At 38.2% G+C, this 15,449-nt stretch overlaps 1 protein-coding gene across 1 annotated transcript in view; it reads left to right on the top strand.

Annotated features, from left to right (window-relative positions):
* The window catches only part of MYO3B (myosin IIIB), a 196,640-nt gene that overhangs the window by 10,227 nt on the left and 170,964 nt on the right, over positions 1–15,449 (top strand). The window contains exons 3-4 of the mRNA XM_082055656.1: positions 13,474–13,657; positions 15,177–15,311. Coding sequence (XP_081911782.1) covers positions 13,474–13,657; positions 15,177–15,311 — 319 coding nt within the window. The remainder of the gene's footprint in view (positions 1–13,473; positions 13,658–15,176; positions 15,312–15,449) is intronic.

Here is a 15,449-nt window from a genome sequence, read left to right as displayed (position 1 = left end):
CTATGTACAATATATGATTTCTGTTTGATATTGGGAAGTTTCTGTGTGTAAGTCTATCAGACTACAAGCATAATTTTGAATGGGAGTGTCTTTGTCTTGTCTGTTGTACTTCTGCTTCTGCAGGTTCATTGAAATAAACTTTGCACCTGCCAAAAGCTAATGAAGAGGAAAAATTAAATTTTGATGAGCGAATGGCATTAAACAAAAGATTGAATGCTTTCTATGTCAAGTCAGTTATCAATCTTTAAACTTAAACTGGGAGGCTAGACTTCAGTGGAAGGTTTTGGTCACATAGTGGGTTTGAAGAGGAACCACCTAATAAGGAAGGCAGGAAGATTAAAGGAAAGGGATTCTTAACAGTCATTTTAAAGGAAAATTGGTGTCCCTTTCCACAAAAAGCGTGCTTGCTGGAGAGATCAGGAGGAATGATTTAGAAGAGCAACTCCTGGTCATAGTGAGTTAGATGCTGCAACTGTTGGAGATGTCAGGAAGCTGAGACAGTGAAGTGTTAAGATGTTTTTTGTTTTGACTATTTATGTTCCTTGTAATAGCTAAAGTAAAGGGGTTTTTAGAACCCCTGTTAAGTCTGTGCATACATCTGTTTCACCTCACGCATATCTTTAGAAATACTCTTTTTGTGGATCTCTGAGAAAAGGTTTCACGGCATTGGAGAACGAGCTGCCAGTGTACCTCTGTGGCTAGCTGAGCTGGTCCACAAAGTCACATGTCCCACAAGAGAAGCCAAAATGCACATGCTCTGAGCCTCACGGGGCGCTTTCAAACATACCAATCTGTGGGGTTGCCTCTACACTGCCACGTGGGGACCATTGATGAGGCTTCTGTGAGGGCTATTGCAGTAATATTGCTGTAATGTTCAGAGAGATGTAGCTGAGGATGCCTGTGTAGGAGAAACCTTTCAATACAAGGTATTACTATTGAAAGGTACTAGTTTGACCAGTTTGTAAATGGAGAACCTGAATCATGTATAAAATATGATTTCTGTGGTATACAGGAAGTGAGTCACAGTCAAGAGTATCTCCTGAGTTGTCCTCACTCCTAGGATTGTATTTGAAATTTGAAGTCTCTTTATAATGCTATCTAGTAAAAGGAGCATCCTAAAATAAGACAGTAGGATCCTTACACCACATCACTCATACCATATAAAGATATCATTCTTCAACTGGTGATGACACTTGCTGTTTGGATCATGCTTTTATTTTGCTTCAAGCTTTGCTCTTTTAGTAGGTACTCTCTGCTTAAACAGAGAGGTAGGAACTGGCGTTATTTGCAGAGGGCATCTTCACTGCAGAAAACAGACCCATTTCTGTATAATGTGATAGAACATAATGTCTGTAGGTTAAAACATTTTTAAAAATTTGATGCAAACAGTGCTGTAGATCCTGCTTCATGTTGTGTATATAATCTAATTTACTTACTGTCACGGAGGCACCCCGAGGTTAGTTTAAGGGACAACAGGGTCCAAAACAACTTTTATTAAAACGGTGAGAAACACGGTTTTAGCACTCCAAAAGTGACTTAAATACAGGTTCGGATATCAGTTGAGGAAAATTATTAAGGGGCAGCAACTAATACAACAGGCGGTCCACAGAGTGCATACACATGGCTTCACCCAAAACAATGCTGGAGCCATCCCTGAGTCCCGGAGAAGTAAACACTTGCCTAAACACGGTGTGGGATTATTTTAAAAGAGATACACGCACTCGTAGTGAGTACAGAAAGTGTACACTCACGATTGTGCGAGGGTAAATTTATAATACGCTTGCAATCCTGCAAGGGTTAATTTACTTACACGTGCAAATGTGCACGGAATATTACACGTGCTTATGTGGAAGCACGGGAGGAAAATACACTTGCAATTGTGCGAGGAAATAATTTATACACGTGCTCATATTGAGCATGGAAAGTTACGCGTGCAAATGTGCATGAAGGAAGATACACCCGCGATTATGTGAGGATTAATTTTACACGTGCTCATATTGAGCACGGAAAGTTACACGTGCATATGTGCACGAAAAGTATAAATATACTCACAATCCTGCGAGAAGTTTTACTCACACCCGTGGTGGCAAGGCAAGCGGAGTCTCCATCCCGGGGCGGGGCTCTCGGCGGCAGCATCTTGCTAGTGCTCCGAGAGACCCGCGACAATGGCGGAGTCTCGACGAGAATCCCGTTTTTATATTGTCTGATCAGATCTGACTGTAGGCATTCTAGAAGCTTCTCTGCACCCCCACACTGTTTGTGGGATGCCTCTGAAGTCTCCAAACATCCCCCACACTGGCCGCAGGTGCCCAGCGGCTCAGTGGCGCCTCGACACTCCCTTCTGCTAATGGCCCTGGCCAGGGTGCTCTGGGGACAAACAAAAGAAGCTGTTAGCCTCAAGTAGCAGAGAGAGAGGGAGATGTGCGTACTCCTTCCATACTGAAGGAGGTAGGGAGAGAGAGGGGGATTTGCATTCTGCCACACTTACTTTTATGGTGAAAGTCTTAACCCTTCAGTGCTGCTTGTGCTGACATGTACTATCCCTAACTCTAACCCTAACCCTAGCCCTAAACCCTAACCTTAACCCTAACCCTAGCCCTAACCCTTACCCTAACCCTAAACCTAACCTTAACCCTAACTCTAACCCTAACCCTAACCTAACTCTAACCCTAAACCTAAACAAAACCCTAACCCAACCGTAACCCTAAACCTTAACCTACCCTTACCCTAACCCAACCATAACCCTGACTCTACCTTTCTCCTAACCCTAACCTTTACCAACACTAACCCTAACCTTAACCCAATCCTAAACCTAACCGTAACCCAACCTTAACCCTAACTCTACCCCTAACCATTACCCTAACCAAAACCCTAACTCTAATCCTAACCCTAACCATAACCTTAAACAAACCCTAACCCTAACCGTAACCCTATCCCTAACCCTAACACGAAACCTAACCCTAATCTAAACCTAACACTAATGTAACCCTAACCTAACCCAAACCCTACCCTTACCCTAACCAAAACCCTAACCTTAACATAACCCTAAACCTAGCCCTAACCCTAACTATAACCCTAACCCTGACCCTAACCTTAACACAACCCTAAACCTAGCCCTAACCCTAACTATAACCCTAACCCTGACCCTAACCTTAACACAACCCTAAACCTAGCCCTAACCCTAACTATAACCCTAACCCTGACCCTAACCTTAACACAACCCTAAACCTAGCCCTAACCCTAACTATAACCCTAACCCTGACCCTAACCTTAACACAACCCTAAACCTAGCCCTAACCCTGACCCTAACCTTAACACAACCCTAAACCTAACCCTAACTGTAACCCTAACCATAACTCTAACCGTAACTGAACTGTAACCCTAACCCTACCCTTATCCTAACACTAAACATAACCCTGACACTAACTTTAACCCAAACCGTAACCTTAACCCAACCCTAAGCCTAAGCCAACACTAACCCTAACAACCCTAACCGTAACCCTAACCCTAATTGTAACCCAACTGTATCCCTAACCAAAACTCTAACCCTAACCTTAACCCAACACTATCCCTAGACCTAAACCCAACCCTAACCATAACCCAATCATTACCCTAACCCTACCTTTACCCTAGCCCTTAGCCTAACCTAACCCAAACCCAGCTCTAACCCTAAACCTAACCCTAGCCGTAACCCTAACCCAACCCTAAACCTAACCCATAACCCTAACCTAACCCTAACCCTCTAACCCTAACCCTATACCCTAACCCAACCGTAACCCTAACTGTATCCCTAAACCCTAACTCTTAACCCTAACCCAAAACATTTTCCTTTTTCATGTTCTGGAAGCCCACAGTATTGAACACAAAGCTGTTCCATAAACTGAACAATATGTAAAAAAAAACCTGAATAGCTGCTAATGAACTGCTAAAGGCTCCTTATTCCAGGTGGTAGTTACTGTACCCATTCTATAGTACAACATCCTTACCCGTCATGTTTTCTCTTTGTAAATTAAGTTCAGGCATTCTCTTAACTTTCTTCAGGGGCATCTACATTAGCCCAAGAGTTAGTCTGGGAAAAGAGGCCTGTTTGTTACTTTATTCTGTGTTTAAATTCTATTCTGAAAGTTCATGGACAATTTTTTTTGCTATTGTAATTGTTCTCTCTTCAAGATCCCAGCTCTTGGAGGTGGTAATCTCCCTCTAATCCCCTGAATCAGTAGGGATTGAAATAGATTAGTGCTTCTCAGTGCAAAATACCTGGCAGGAGCAAGCTCTGAGAATTTTTGCCTGTGGCATCTGTTATTTCTCCGAGGGTACTTGGATCTTTTTCCTCAATGGGTTAGCTGCGTACTTTGGGAATGTGTTTTTCTATTAGTGGATATTAGGTCTATATGCAAATTGTGTAGACTTCAGACATCTTCCCTATGTAGTAGAGACAAGTCAGATCTTTCTCAGTGATGACCAGGTATCAGAAATTATAATGAAGTGTACCAAGGTCTAAATTACTCTTTGAAATTACAAAGCCAGACTTTTTACTGGAAGAATACCCTTGAGAATCAGGTTACTGCAGCAATGTTGTTTGCTATGCAAGTCAGAATATACAAGTGCATAAGTCATGAAGATAAGAAAACATCCATAAGTTATTGTATTATATTGTGGAAAGCTTCCCACCCCCCCCGAAACTAGCTTCCCATCAGAGTTTGCTAACTCATTAATCTTTCTGCTTGCCTTATGTATTAACAAATTGTAAGGTCTTTTTGGGGTTCAGATCAGCAGCAAATAAAGTTGTTTTTGTTCCTCTCTGTGGATTAAGGCATTATTAAATAGTGTATACATGTATAACAGCTCTGAGCAGCTTCTGTGTGTATCACCATCTATCCTTTTCTCTTAGCTATCTGTACCTCAAAATCCCAAACTGGTTTTCAAGTTTAATAAACTGTGAGCAGCAGTGGACACCGGCATTGTCCTGCCACTTCTTGTCAGTCTTTTCAGCTGGGAAGATATCAAGCCAAATGCTTGTGGATTTGCCTTGGTCTTTGTTACTGAACTCAACTCAGATGGTTATAGGCCCGGATAGCATAACCCAAATAATACATTTATAATTTAAAGGTTCTTTTGATAACTGCTCCATGAAGATAGCTGCTGAAGGAAGTTTGAAATTAATGGATTCTATCTTGTATGCCTATTATTATTTTTGAAGCCTGTTAGAGAAGAGAAATTATGCAAATTGGTGTCATGCTAGGCTACTGCACACATGCTGGTAATGCATAACAACTAGCTCACTGATGAAAATACTTCATCTTAAGCGAGAGTCATTGTCAGCACTAAGAAATGTTCTTTGTATCATGGTTAACAGTTAATTATTTTTTTTCTTATGGATAAAGGAGAGTGTTCTTATTAAAAATTCTCATTAGAATAAACCTGCTGTAAAAGTAATACTGGAGAACTATAGTGATGTATTATGATTGATTACTTTATATAATTAAGGTATATTGTGAAACAATAGGAAGATCCCTTCAAAAAATTAAGCAGTTGTTGCTCACTCTCTGTGAATGACTAAATGGCTTTAATTCTTCAGCTGCTGCATGTAAAAGACTTGATAAATAGATCAGGCTCAGGATCAATTAGTGTCACAATGATCTTTAGTATTAATGAAGCAAAGCTGCTACGATTCAACCAGTTTATCTGTGCCCTTCATGACAACATCTTAAGCTAACACGCACTGCATTGTCATCTAGTCCTGGGCATGGGATCCAGTAGGTAGAACACACAGCTCTGTGCAGCACTGGCCGATACAAGTGCTCCCTGTGAGGAAGCTGTCTTAGTCCTGAAGAATTCCGATATCCTTAGTGGGACAAAAATCCAATATAAGATAAGCTGGTTTCAGAAAACAGGTCGCTAATGTAAGTTTGCAGTTTTCTTCCCAAGTTTATCCTAAATCTGTCTAAAATTTATTTTTCCTCATTTGTACAAAAAGCGTATCAGGCTTTTCTGATTAGACTGCAGTGAAGAGCGTGGTTTTGTTCTAAGGGTCAGCATTTTGTTACAGCACTTCATCCTTACATGCATTTTATTTGCCCTGTTAAATTGCTGCCAAAAGAGGTGGAGTAAACCTTCTCAGGTATTGATTTTTCACACATGGGGACTGTAGCTCTTAGTCACTTGATTTGCCACCTGCAGTTCATAACTGAATTGGCTCAGGGGAATATAAACTTCATTTTAGCACGGAGTTCCCAGCCTGAGGTGAAACTGATGTGTTAGCTGTTAGTCATTTGTAACCACTTTAATGTATTTTGCTTGTTGGAATTCTGTTTAGAAGGCTAATGTAAATGGGATTTTGGCAATAGAAATGCCACTGCACAGAACTTCCTGTTTAAGTTCTTGATCTTAACTGGCTTTCAGATATTTGGATCTGGTCTTGAATGATAATTTCTGCTTAATATTTTTTGGGTTTTTCTGGTTTTCATTGTTACATCTATAATGTAAAAATTACAAACTGTATAATGGTAATTGACTAGATGCATAACTTGATTCAACATTTTGTCCTCAGAATAGTAGATATAGAATTGATTAATTAGCAGTCAAACAAATAAAATGTATTGTAGTTCCTCATGAATGATCAAGGGCTTTATTTTCAGTGGTACTTAAAACTTCTCTAGACATTTCTATTGATTTCTATGTTAGTAGCAGGATACCCTTTACCTCATGGGACAAGACTATGCTGCAAAAATACTTCGTTTATCCTGTGCAGGAAGTGATTTTTTTCAATAATTTGAATCTCAGCAAAGCATTCAGTCTTTCGCTACTGAATACAATTTTCTCTGTGGGTCACAGCTTCCATTATAGGTTTTCTTAAATGCACAATACCTCCCAGAAACCTTGAAAGTGTCTTTTCTTTCCCATTAGTAATGGCATTTTGCTAATTTTGTGAAAACAAAAGAAAAATGTATTTTTTGCACATTAATGAGAAGTGCAGGTTTGCTTTACTAGTCACCTCTGAGAAATATGTGATCTTTATATGCCTTGACTTGACTATATTTTTGCTTAATTTCCAATGTCAACACTGATCTTAGCTTATTTATGTTGAACTTCAGTGAAACTGTCTTTTGAAGCTTTGTGAGAAAATCCTTCCTCACGAAGACTGCAACCAGATTTGACAGAGAAGCCCAAATCCCCCAAATCCTACTGTTTTCACAAAAATCTGTGCCAGGCTAGAGGAATGAACTGTAAGCAGTGTCCCCTTTGAGGAGGGGATACAGGTTGATTTTTGTCCTTGATACATTCTGCTTTGGTTGTTCCACCCATATGCTAACAATTCCAGCTTAGCTACAGCAGATGTTGTCTTTTGGGGATATCACAGGAAAGAAAGAATGACAATATGGTCAGAAATTAAAAAGATGCAGATTTATCAGTTAATTAGCTAATTGCTCACGAAACAAACTTCTTTGTGGCTTTCTTAGTTTTGTGAATTACTGTTTACAAATCTTTCCACCCTTGTGACATTTCAGGTTTTGTGCATATTTAGTTAGAGAAGTTAAGCTATGGTAGACCAGAATAAAGCATATTGAATCTGTGAAATCCTATGAAAATGAGTGGGATTGAATGATTCTAACTGAAAGAAATTTTATTGCTAATGTAATACCATTGCTATCAGTGAAGATCAGATAGAACAATCAGAGCACCAAGAAACTTTCTGAAGTACTAGTGATAATTTTTATTAAAAAAGATGGAGTGGCTTGAGTTCACCATCATCTTCAAGACCTTCCTGCTCTAGAAAACCTCAGTGTTTGCTTGTTCTGTTTCTGATTCTGCAGTAGACTGAGGCAGTGTTTAATTAAAAACTTAAAGTGCATGGCCACATTCCATGCATGCTAAGCAGATCTCTTTAAGGCAAATATTACGCTGTTTGCAAGTCCCATTCAACTAGAAAATGGTTTGAGGTGAAACAAGCTGCTATGACTGTTGTAGACAGCAGATGACACTAAACCATGGGTCTGTGGAAAGAGAGAAGCAACTTCAGAATGAATTCCTGGGAACCAGAAGAAACCTGATTTTTGAGGCAGATACAGTGATGAAGGACCCAAGATGCCAGTCATGTTGCCTGAACTCTGTGGAAGATGGAAGTTTATCAAGGGTGTTGTGGTACTTGCCTGGGAGTCCCAGGATGAGGTGCTAAATAGTTTTGAAGTAGAATAACTTCTTCGTGACCCAGGAACAGAGTCAGGAGTGCCTCCTGATCTGACAGGCCATCAGGAAAGACTGAAAATGCATACCCAGTAGGAAGAGCTTTAGATTTGCAGGGGAGCTGGTCAGGACCAAGCTCTGTGCTTTACTTTTGCCTATATGCATCCCAGATCTCTGAGTGTGAGGATGTATTTGCCTACCCAGAGCAGTCTTCTGTTTGATTGATATGAGCAAAACAGAAATGATCAATCACTATTGGACAAAGGTCAATGCTTTACTCTTGAATACAAGAGTGCAGTAAGAGCTTACTTACAAACATTTGTAATGCAATAGATTATGATGCAATGAATCTAAATGAAAACATGCAACTGGATTGTCTGGACTAGGCATATATATCTTTCCTACCATGTATTTCCCAGGATATTAGTGTAGAGTTTTCTGGTTTAGACTTAAATATTTGATCCAAGAATTTGAATTAAGATTATAATCTTACAAATGCTAGTGGTTCAGAACTAGTTTGGGAGTGGGGTTGTGAAATTTTCACCAATTGACTAAAGTGTTCAAAAATCAAGCTGTTATTTCCTCTTTATTTCTAGAGAAGGAGGTGACATTTAGATTTCTCTGCCATTATGTCAGTAGCTGTTCTGTGGGCAGTTTATTATGGTTGGTCCTAGGAATGGGGTTGTGTTTCATGCTTTGATGAACTGGAAGCATAGACAAGAGGGCAAACATTCACAATGCTTTGCTCAGAAGTAGCTTTTGAACACAATCCATTGCCACTGGTTACCACTCTGTTCCGGCCCTCTGGCTGCTGTTAAAAGTCTAAGAGCTTACATTACCCAGTACATCCATATAAAGAAAGCAGAAAAAAGTAACAAAGATATTCCTGAATTTAAAGGACTTTACGTAGAGAGAGTGTATGTAAGTTAATAAAGTTTAAATTGGAATATGTGGAAAGGGGGAACATGTTTCCTAATTACATCCTCTCTGCCTCCGATTTGAACACCCACAGTGTCAATTTCGTGGTTTGTATATTCAACAGAGACTTGTTCTGTGAACTGAATTTAGCGGGAGTGTTTTCAGGGATCTACCTTTCATCTATAAATAATGGCAGTTCTATCCTGGTTGTCCTATTTTTCCCTTATGTTGGCCCAGTGAAACAAAGTGATCAGTAAAGTATGGTTCTAATTGTTTACAAGTTGTATAGGATCAATAAAAGCTTTTGAACATTTATCCTTCTCCTTCGTCTCCTTCCATCACCAACCTTTATCTGGGGAAGAACTACGCACATCACGTTCTGCAGTCTCTTTCTGAGACCAACTGAGAACTTTTATAGCATGGTGTGTTGATGGATTCTTTTGTATGCTTCATTTCAAGATATTGACATCCTCTTTGTTTTAACCTAGCCAGCAGGAGAAGACTAGCTGAGGAAGCTGTTCTGCCTATTGATTTCCCTGTGCCTTTTGGTGATTCATTAATTCCTCTAACAATTGTTTCTTAGAGAGCTGGCTGGGTTGTGACCATTACTAGCCAGGAGAATAGGGCCTTCATGGCTGGGTGAAATCAGAGCTTAGAATGTCAGCTTTGCCTTCTGAATTCTTCTATTTATGAGATTTTAATTTAGTATGGAAGTGATATCGAGCTCCCTATGAATAGCGAAAAACCTCCAGTTTGAATATGACTTTCTTATGATTCCACAATATGTGCAGATGCCATCTGTTTCACAAGAGAGAGAAGAAGGGTTAGACTAATAAGAAGATTGCAAAAATTAGCCCTGTGCATGATTTCATGTTATGGAAACAGTATGTTAGATTTTATTTCACTAGTATTGTATGTTATTGCTATTTGTTATTTGCTATAATTTCTTTTACGTTATCTTTTGTATCAAACATTACATGTGGTCTCTTCGTTTTAGGGATACTGTTAAGGGATGATAATATGCAATCATTGACTCTCATGTTGATCTTAGAAAGAAATCTTTTCTTTATATGTAGATAAATGTTATTTGCACATTTGCCTGACTTCCATCTAAGTTAGTCTGTCATGCCTGGTCTGACTTAATTTGTTTTGACTGTTAGTAATTCTCAAAATAGAAAAATGCAGGTGTTACAAAGAAAACCATTAAATTTACTTTATTGATGAAGAATATCTCTTTTCATGGATAAATGGAAGAAACCCTGTCAATGGCTGAAGTGTATTAATAATTTTTGGCCTTACCATATTGTTTGTCTTGGTTCATCAACTTTTACAAGATTTATTTTGGGTTAGTATATTATCTCACCTTTAAAAAAAATCATGCTATTTACCCCTATTTCAACCTGAGAGCCGTTTGACTAGACTCTGTCAAGTTGTCCTTACTTTTGCTTTGCATTCTGTCTCTTCCCAGTTATGCAAAACAGGGTTTGGTAGAGTGCTGTGGGCTTGTTGATAGCAGATAGTCACTCCTCAAATAGAATAAGTATGTGCAGTCCCAAATAGCTTTGTGTAAGATATTCCCCATCCAGTAGAGTTAATTGCCAAAGTGTAATTTTTCAGCATCTGGTGTGGGCTATTTTGCTTGCCTGCATGGAACAGATTTAACCAGGGAGAAGTTTTCTCCAGCTGGTGGTAGAAATAATGAAATTCTCGTAATCAGTAGGTCTCTAATAGGTTGAGGCTCCCTCCAGGGAGGGCATTGCTAAGTTTTTCACAGCTAGAAGCCACTTTCTGTGCATCATTTCAAAGCCCAGAGAGGTGTGTGGCATGAAAGGAGAAATTTAAGCTTCAGCATTTTAGTGTTGAGGTCTTCTGAATATGGGGTTGTTTTAAAAGTGGTTGCATTCATCTGTAACTTTTCACTGTAGAAATAAAAAGTAATGGCAGTCCTTGTTAAAACAAGGGTGTCTCATTTTCTGAAGCTCAGTAAATCAGGAAAAGCACAAATTAACTTTACAACTTTGGCTTTTCCTTTAACATTTACATTTTATGTTAAAAATAAAACAAAACCCCCACAAACAAACAAACAAAACCCACAAACACCTGCAAATACCTGGTTTTACAGTATTGAAGATAATAGCAGATACTGTTCTTTTCCTTTTTTGTATTGTAATGCATTCACGTCTCTCATAGGAATGTCATAAGGGTTACTATGTTGTATTCAATGGGCACTTTCACTGCTGACAGATATGGAACCTCATTTAGATATATATTGTTTAACAAGATGCTGTTTTAGTTTAAGCAGAAGAGATTTATGGTGCATATTTGGAAAATCTGATTCCATGCAATGCATAAACATGCTACCTCTAAATGCTGCCTTGTTATCACAATGCATTGAAGTACTCACCGACTAAAATTTTTCTTCGCTCCCCCACCAGGACTCCATCTGCAACAATTTTGCATTAGATTTTGTTTTGTCAACATTGTCTTCTGGTATGAAGAAATGTTAATGTATTTCAAGAATTTGGAGATACCATTTCAATGGTTACTTATTAATCAGAACAAAAGCAGGCAATGACACTAAGTGGCTTTGGTTATTTTTGTTTGTTTGTTTTGGGGTTTTTGTTTGTTTGATTTTAAGAAAAAACATATTTATCCACAACAGCTGCTTGCAGAAAGGCATAATAATAAATATTACATCAGTACAAAGAGTGCTATGCATCATTTTTTGGACAATCTGTCTGAGTGCAGTTATAGTGACCACAAAATAAATATCAATCTCTTCTTTTTATTTTTTTTTTGAGGGGGTAAGGTTGCATCAGAGATGTTTGCCATCTGTTCTTTGCTGCTTTGTATGTGAATGTCTGTGGCGTTTCTCCTAGAGCATTAAAATCACGCATGTTCAATATGATTGTGTTATTTGGTGCCTTTTTTTTTTTTTTTTTTAACCTGAAATGAAGCTGTTCCAATTTTTGTTTGTATTCACTACCACCCCCCATCTTACAAGTAAACCTTGCTCTTCTGTCTGGCTTATCAGGAGGTACGTGTCTGTGGCTGCTGTCTCAGTGCTTGTAGTACAATCTGTTCACTGATTTCAGGGAAGTCTTTCACCTGACCTGTTTCTCTGTTGAGGTGCTAACTGTATGAGTTCAGAATACTGTTCTCTTCTTGTGGCGTGCTGTATTGGATCCAAGTAGTGAGACGCTGTCCTAATAACTTACATTATTGATCCACAACAGATAAGTGACATTGACACTAGATTTTTTTTTTTGCCTTCCCTTCTTCTTTTACTTTATTTTCTTTGCCTTTTTTGGTCAAGACACCAAAACAACTTGGTGTATTATTTGGCACCATTTGTGCTAATACAGTTTTAACCAAGGAGGGAAATAGAGGTTTTCTCTAAATGGGTCTGCCATTGTTTAAAAAAAGATTATACATCTTCTGACCTGATATTGGTGACAACCATGTTTTGTGCATGCTATATGGTAAATTGCTTTAACAACATATAAACATTTTGTCTTAGAGTCTAAAGGAATTTTAAAATTTCTTTTAGAAAGGAACAAAGCATGTAAATGAGTTTTTGCTTCCATTTTGAATATTGCTGTACAGATCTGCGCTGTATGTGAATCTGCACACGGGCTATTTTTTTCTCTATCATTGACAGAAAGCACCATTATTTCTTTAATTAGATTGAAGAGCTGCTACTTAATTCCTTAGTAATTTATGAGTTTCCCCAGCCAGCTCACATTTCTTTCTGACTAAATTTCTCATGCCAGATAGTTGTCACTGATGCTCGAAATGGGGAAGAGGTAAATAAGACAGGTTTTAAAAATTGTTTCAAACAGGTTTGCAGATATCAGACATGCTTAGAAAAAAAGGGCTCAAACCTTAAAATTCAAGTGTACATTTCAGGTGCTGGTTGATCCATGTCTAGAAATCAAGAGTTTTTGCAGTCACCTATGGTGTTGTCTCACTCAACCTACTGCTCATGCCTCATTTGATGCAGCCCAGGCTATGGTTGGCTTTCGGGACTGCAAGCACACATTGCTGGCTCATGTTGAGCTTCTCATGAACAAACACCTCCAAGTCCTCCTCAGGGCTGCTCTCAATCCATTCTCTGCCCAGCCTGTATTTGTGCTTGGGATTGCCCTGACCTGTGTGCAGGACTTGGCCTTGTTGAACTTCATGAGGTTCACAGGCCCACCTCTCTAGCTTGTCAGGGTCTCTCTGGATGGCATCCCATGCCTCCAGCATGTTGACCACACCACACAACTTTGTGTCATCAGCAAACTCTGGTTTCTTTATCATAAGACAAATTCTTTAGTACAGTTACTTAGTGCTTCTCACTGTGTATGTATCTGCTTTGTTTTCCAGGAAGCCGTTGTATGGTTTATTTCAGTGTAATTCCAGTATGATTGGACTAGAATCATTAGCCGATCCCTCAGATACCTGGGAAATTATAGAGACTATTGGGAAAGGCACTTATGGTAAAGTCTATAAGGTTGCCAATAAGAAAGACGGGAGTCTGGCAGCAGTAAAGATTCTGGATCCTATCAGTGTAAGTAAAAAATAATAAACTGTAATTTCATTGTTAATTTAAAAGAAATCTCAAACAGAGTTGAAAGGTAAATCAAATGTGTAAGATATTGAAAGTGTCCCAAATGGAAGAATTTGACAGAATGCATTGGCAGAAGGAGTTTGGTACCAGCACCTGAAAGCTGCAACTTACAGTGTCATCATCTTGTATGTTATTTGAAGACAGCATTTGCCTACTTCATTTTTTAGGTCTATGTAATTCTTCTGGTACAAATTTAGACATCTGTGCTTGGAGCATGCAAATGATAAGAAGGCACAGATGCATTCCTCTTGCGGTCTTGCTATAGTAGGAAAAATACAAGATGCTGTTAATGTTCTTGTTTTATTCTGTGTACTCCATAAAATAATTTATTTTTCCATCACCGAAGTACTGTGATCTTTAGGCTATTTTATAGTTATATTTTGTAACTGAATAATACTGTGAGGCAATAGTTAAGATAAAAATGGTCAAAGAGCACAGCCCAAATTCTCAGAGGTAGTTTTGTGCCAGTTGCAGTTTTAGCGGGTATTGAATGTCTATCTTCCCTCAAGAACTAAAGCCATAGTTTTCAATGGAAGATTTAATGGGCAGCTCCTCAGGCTGGATCAAGCTGGAGTTTGATCATAACACTTGGGCTAAAATGTTTACTAGGAAAAGTTACATTTCTGTCATCTACAAACTACTTAAGTCCATCTTGGTTTTCTTTTATATAAATCTGAGGAAGGTAATAAATAAGATTGTTACCTTTTCAGCAAAATGAAAAAAAAAAAAAGAAGAAGGAAAATTCATGTAAGAGCTTAAATTTTTTAATAGCCACAGTCTATGCAGAAACAATGAAAGTTTCAGTGCTTAAGTACTGTTCTGAGCTGTGGCCTGTGTGCTGATATTAAACAATATTTTGTAATTGTCACAGAATTCTGTCATTAACAAATATATACTAACATTTGCTTGTTTCATGGGTTGTTTTGTCTCTCTTTAGTTGTTTCTGGTGTATGTCTTTTCCTCACAGGAATGTCTATGTTTTTAGTGATGTCTGTTTTGAGATTTTGTGAAATTTTTCTCTGTTTGGACACATCTAATGACTATAGAAAAAATAATGAATCAAAGGTTCATGTATTTACCTCTGTCTACACATTAAAAAATATACATGTTTAAAAACAGGTTAGGAAATAATAAATTTCTTATTTAGACAGCTGAGCAAAGTTAAGTATAATTTTTACTTTCCTGATTAAGTATATTATGTACCAAAAGAATCCTTGAAGGACAACTGCTTGCTTTACACAGTGTTTATATTTTTGTATGTAAAAAAAGCAAAAGTGAAATGATTTGGTGTGGATTAAATTCACAGTATCAGGTGAGTACTTTCACCTGCATTAAAGTAAAACTATTTAAAAGTACAAACTAATTGAAAAAATTGTTCTTTTTATCCATGAGAGTTTGTTCTTGATTTGTATGGACTTACTGTGTTTATATGTTCTGTGTCTTTGTGTTTTTTATTTAGGATGTAGATGAAGAGATTGAAGCAGAATATAATATTTTGCAGTTTCTTCCCAATCATCCTAATGTTGTTAGATTTTATGGGATGTTTTACAAAGCAGATCAATATGTGGGAGGACAGCTCTGGCTAGTACTTGAGGTAAAAACATTTTAATAACTTTACATCTTAACTAGAAAATGTTGTCAGGTTTCTGGTTTTTATTGCTAGAAGAGTCACAGGCTTTCATGATTCTCTGGAAAGGACCAGTGATAGATGATGTGTGGTAGCCTACTGTTG

This window comes from Streptopelia decaocto, assembly GCF_964273445.1.
Source record: "Streptopelia decaocto genome assembly, chromosome: 6".
Classification (NCBI taxonomy): domain Eukaryota; kingdom Metazoa; phylum Chordata; class Aves; order Columbiformes; family Columbidae; genus Streptopelia; species Streptopelia decaocto.
This window is presented reverse-complemented; position numbering and strand designations above follow the sequence as displayed.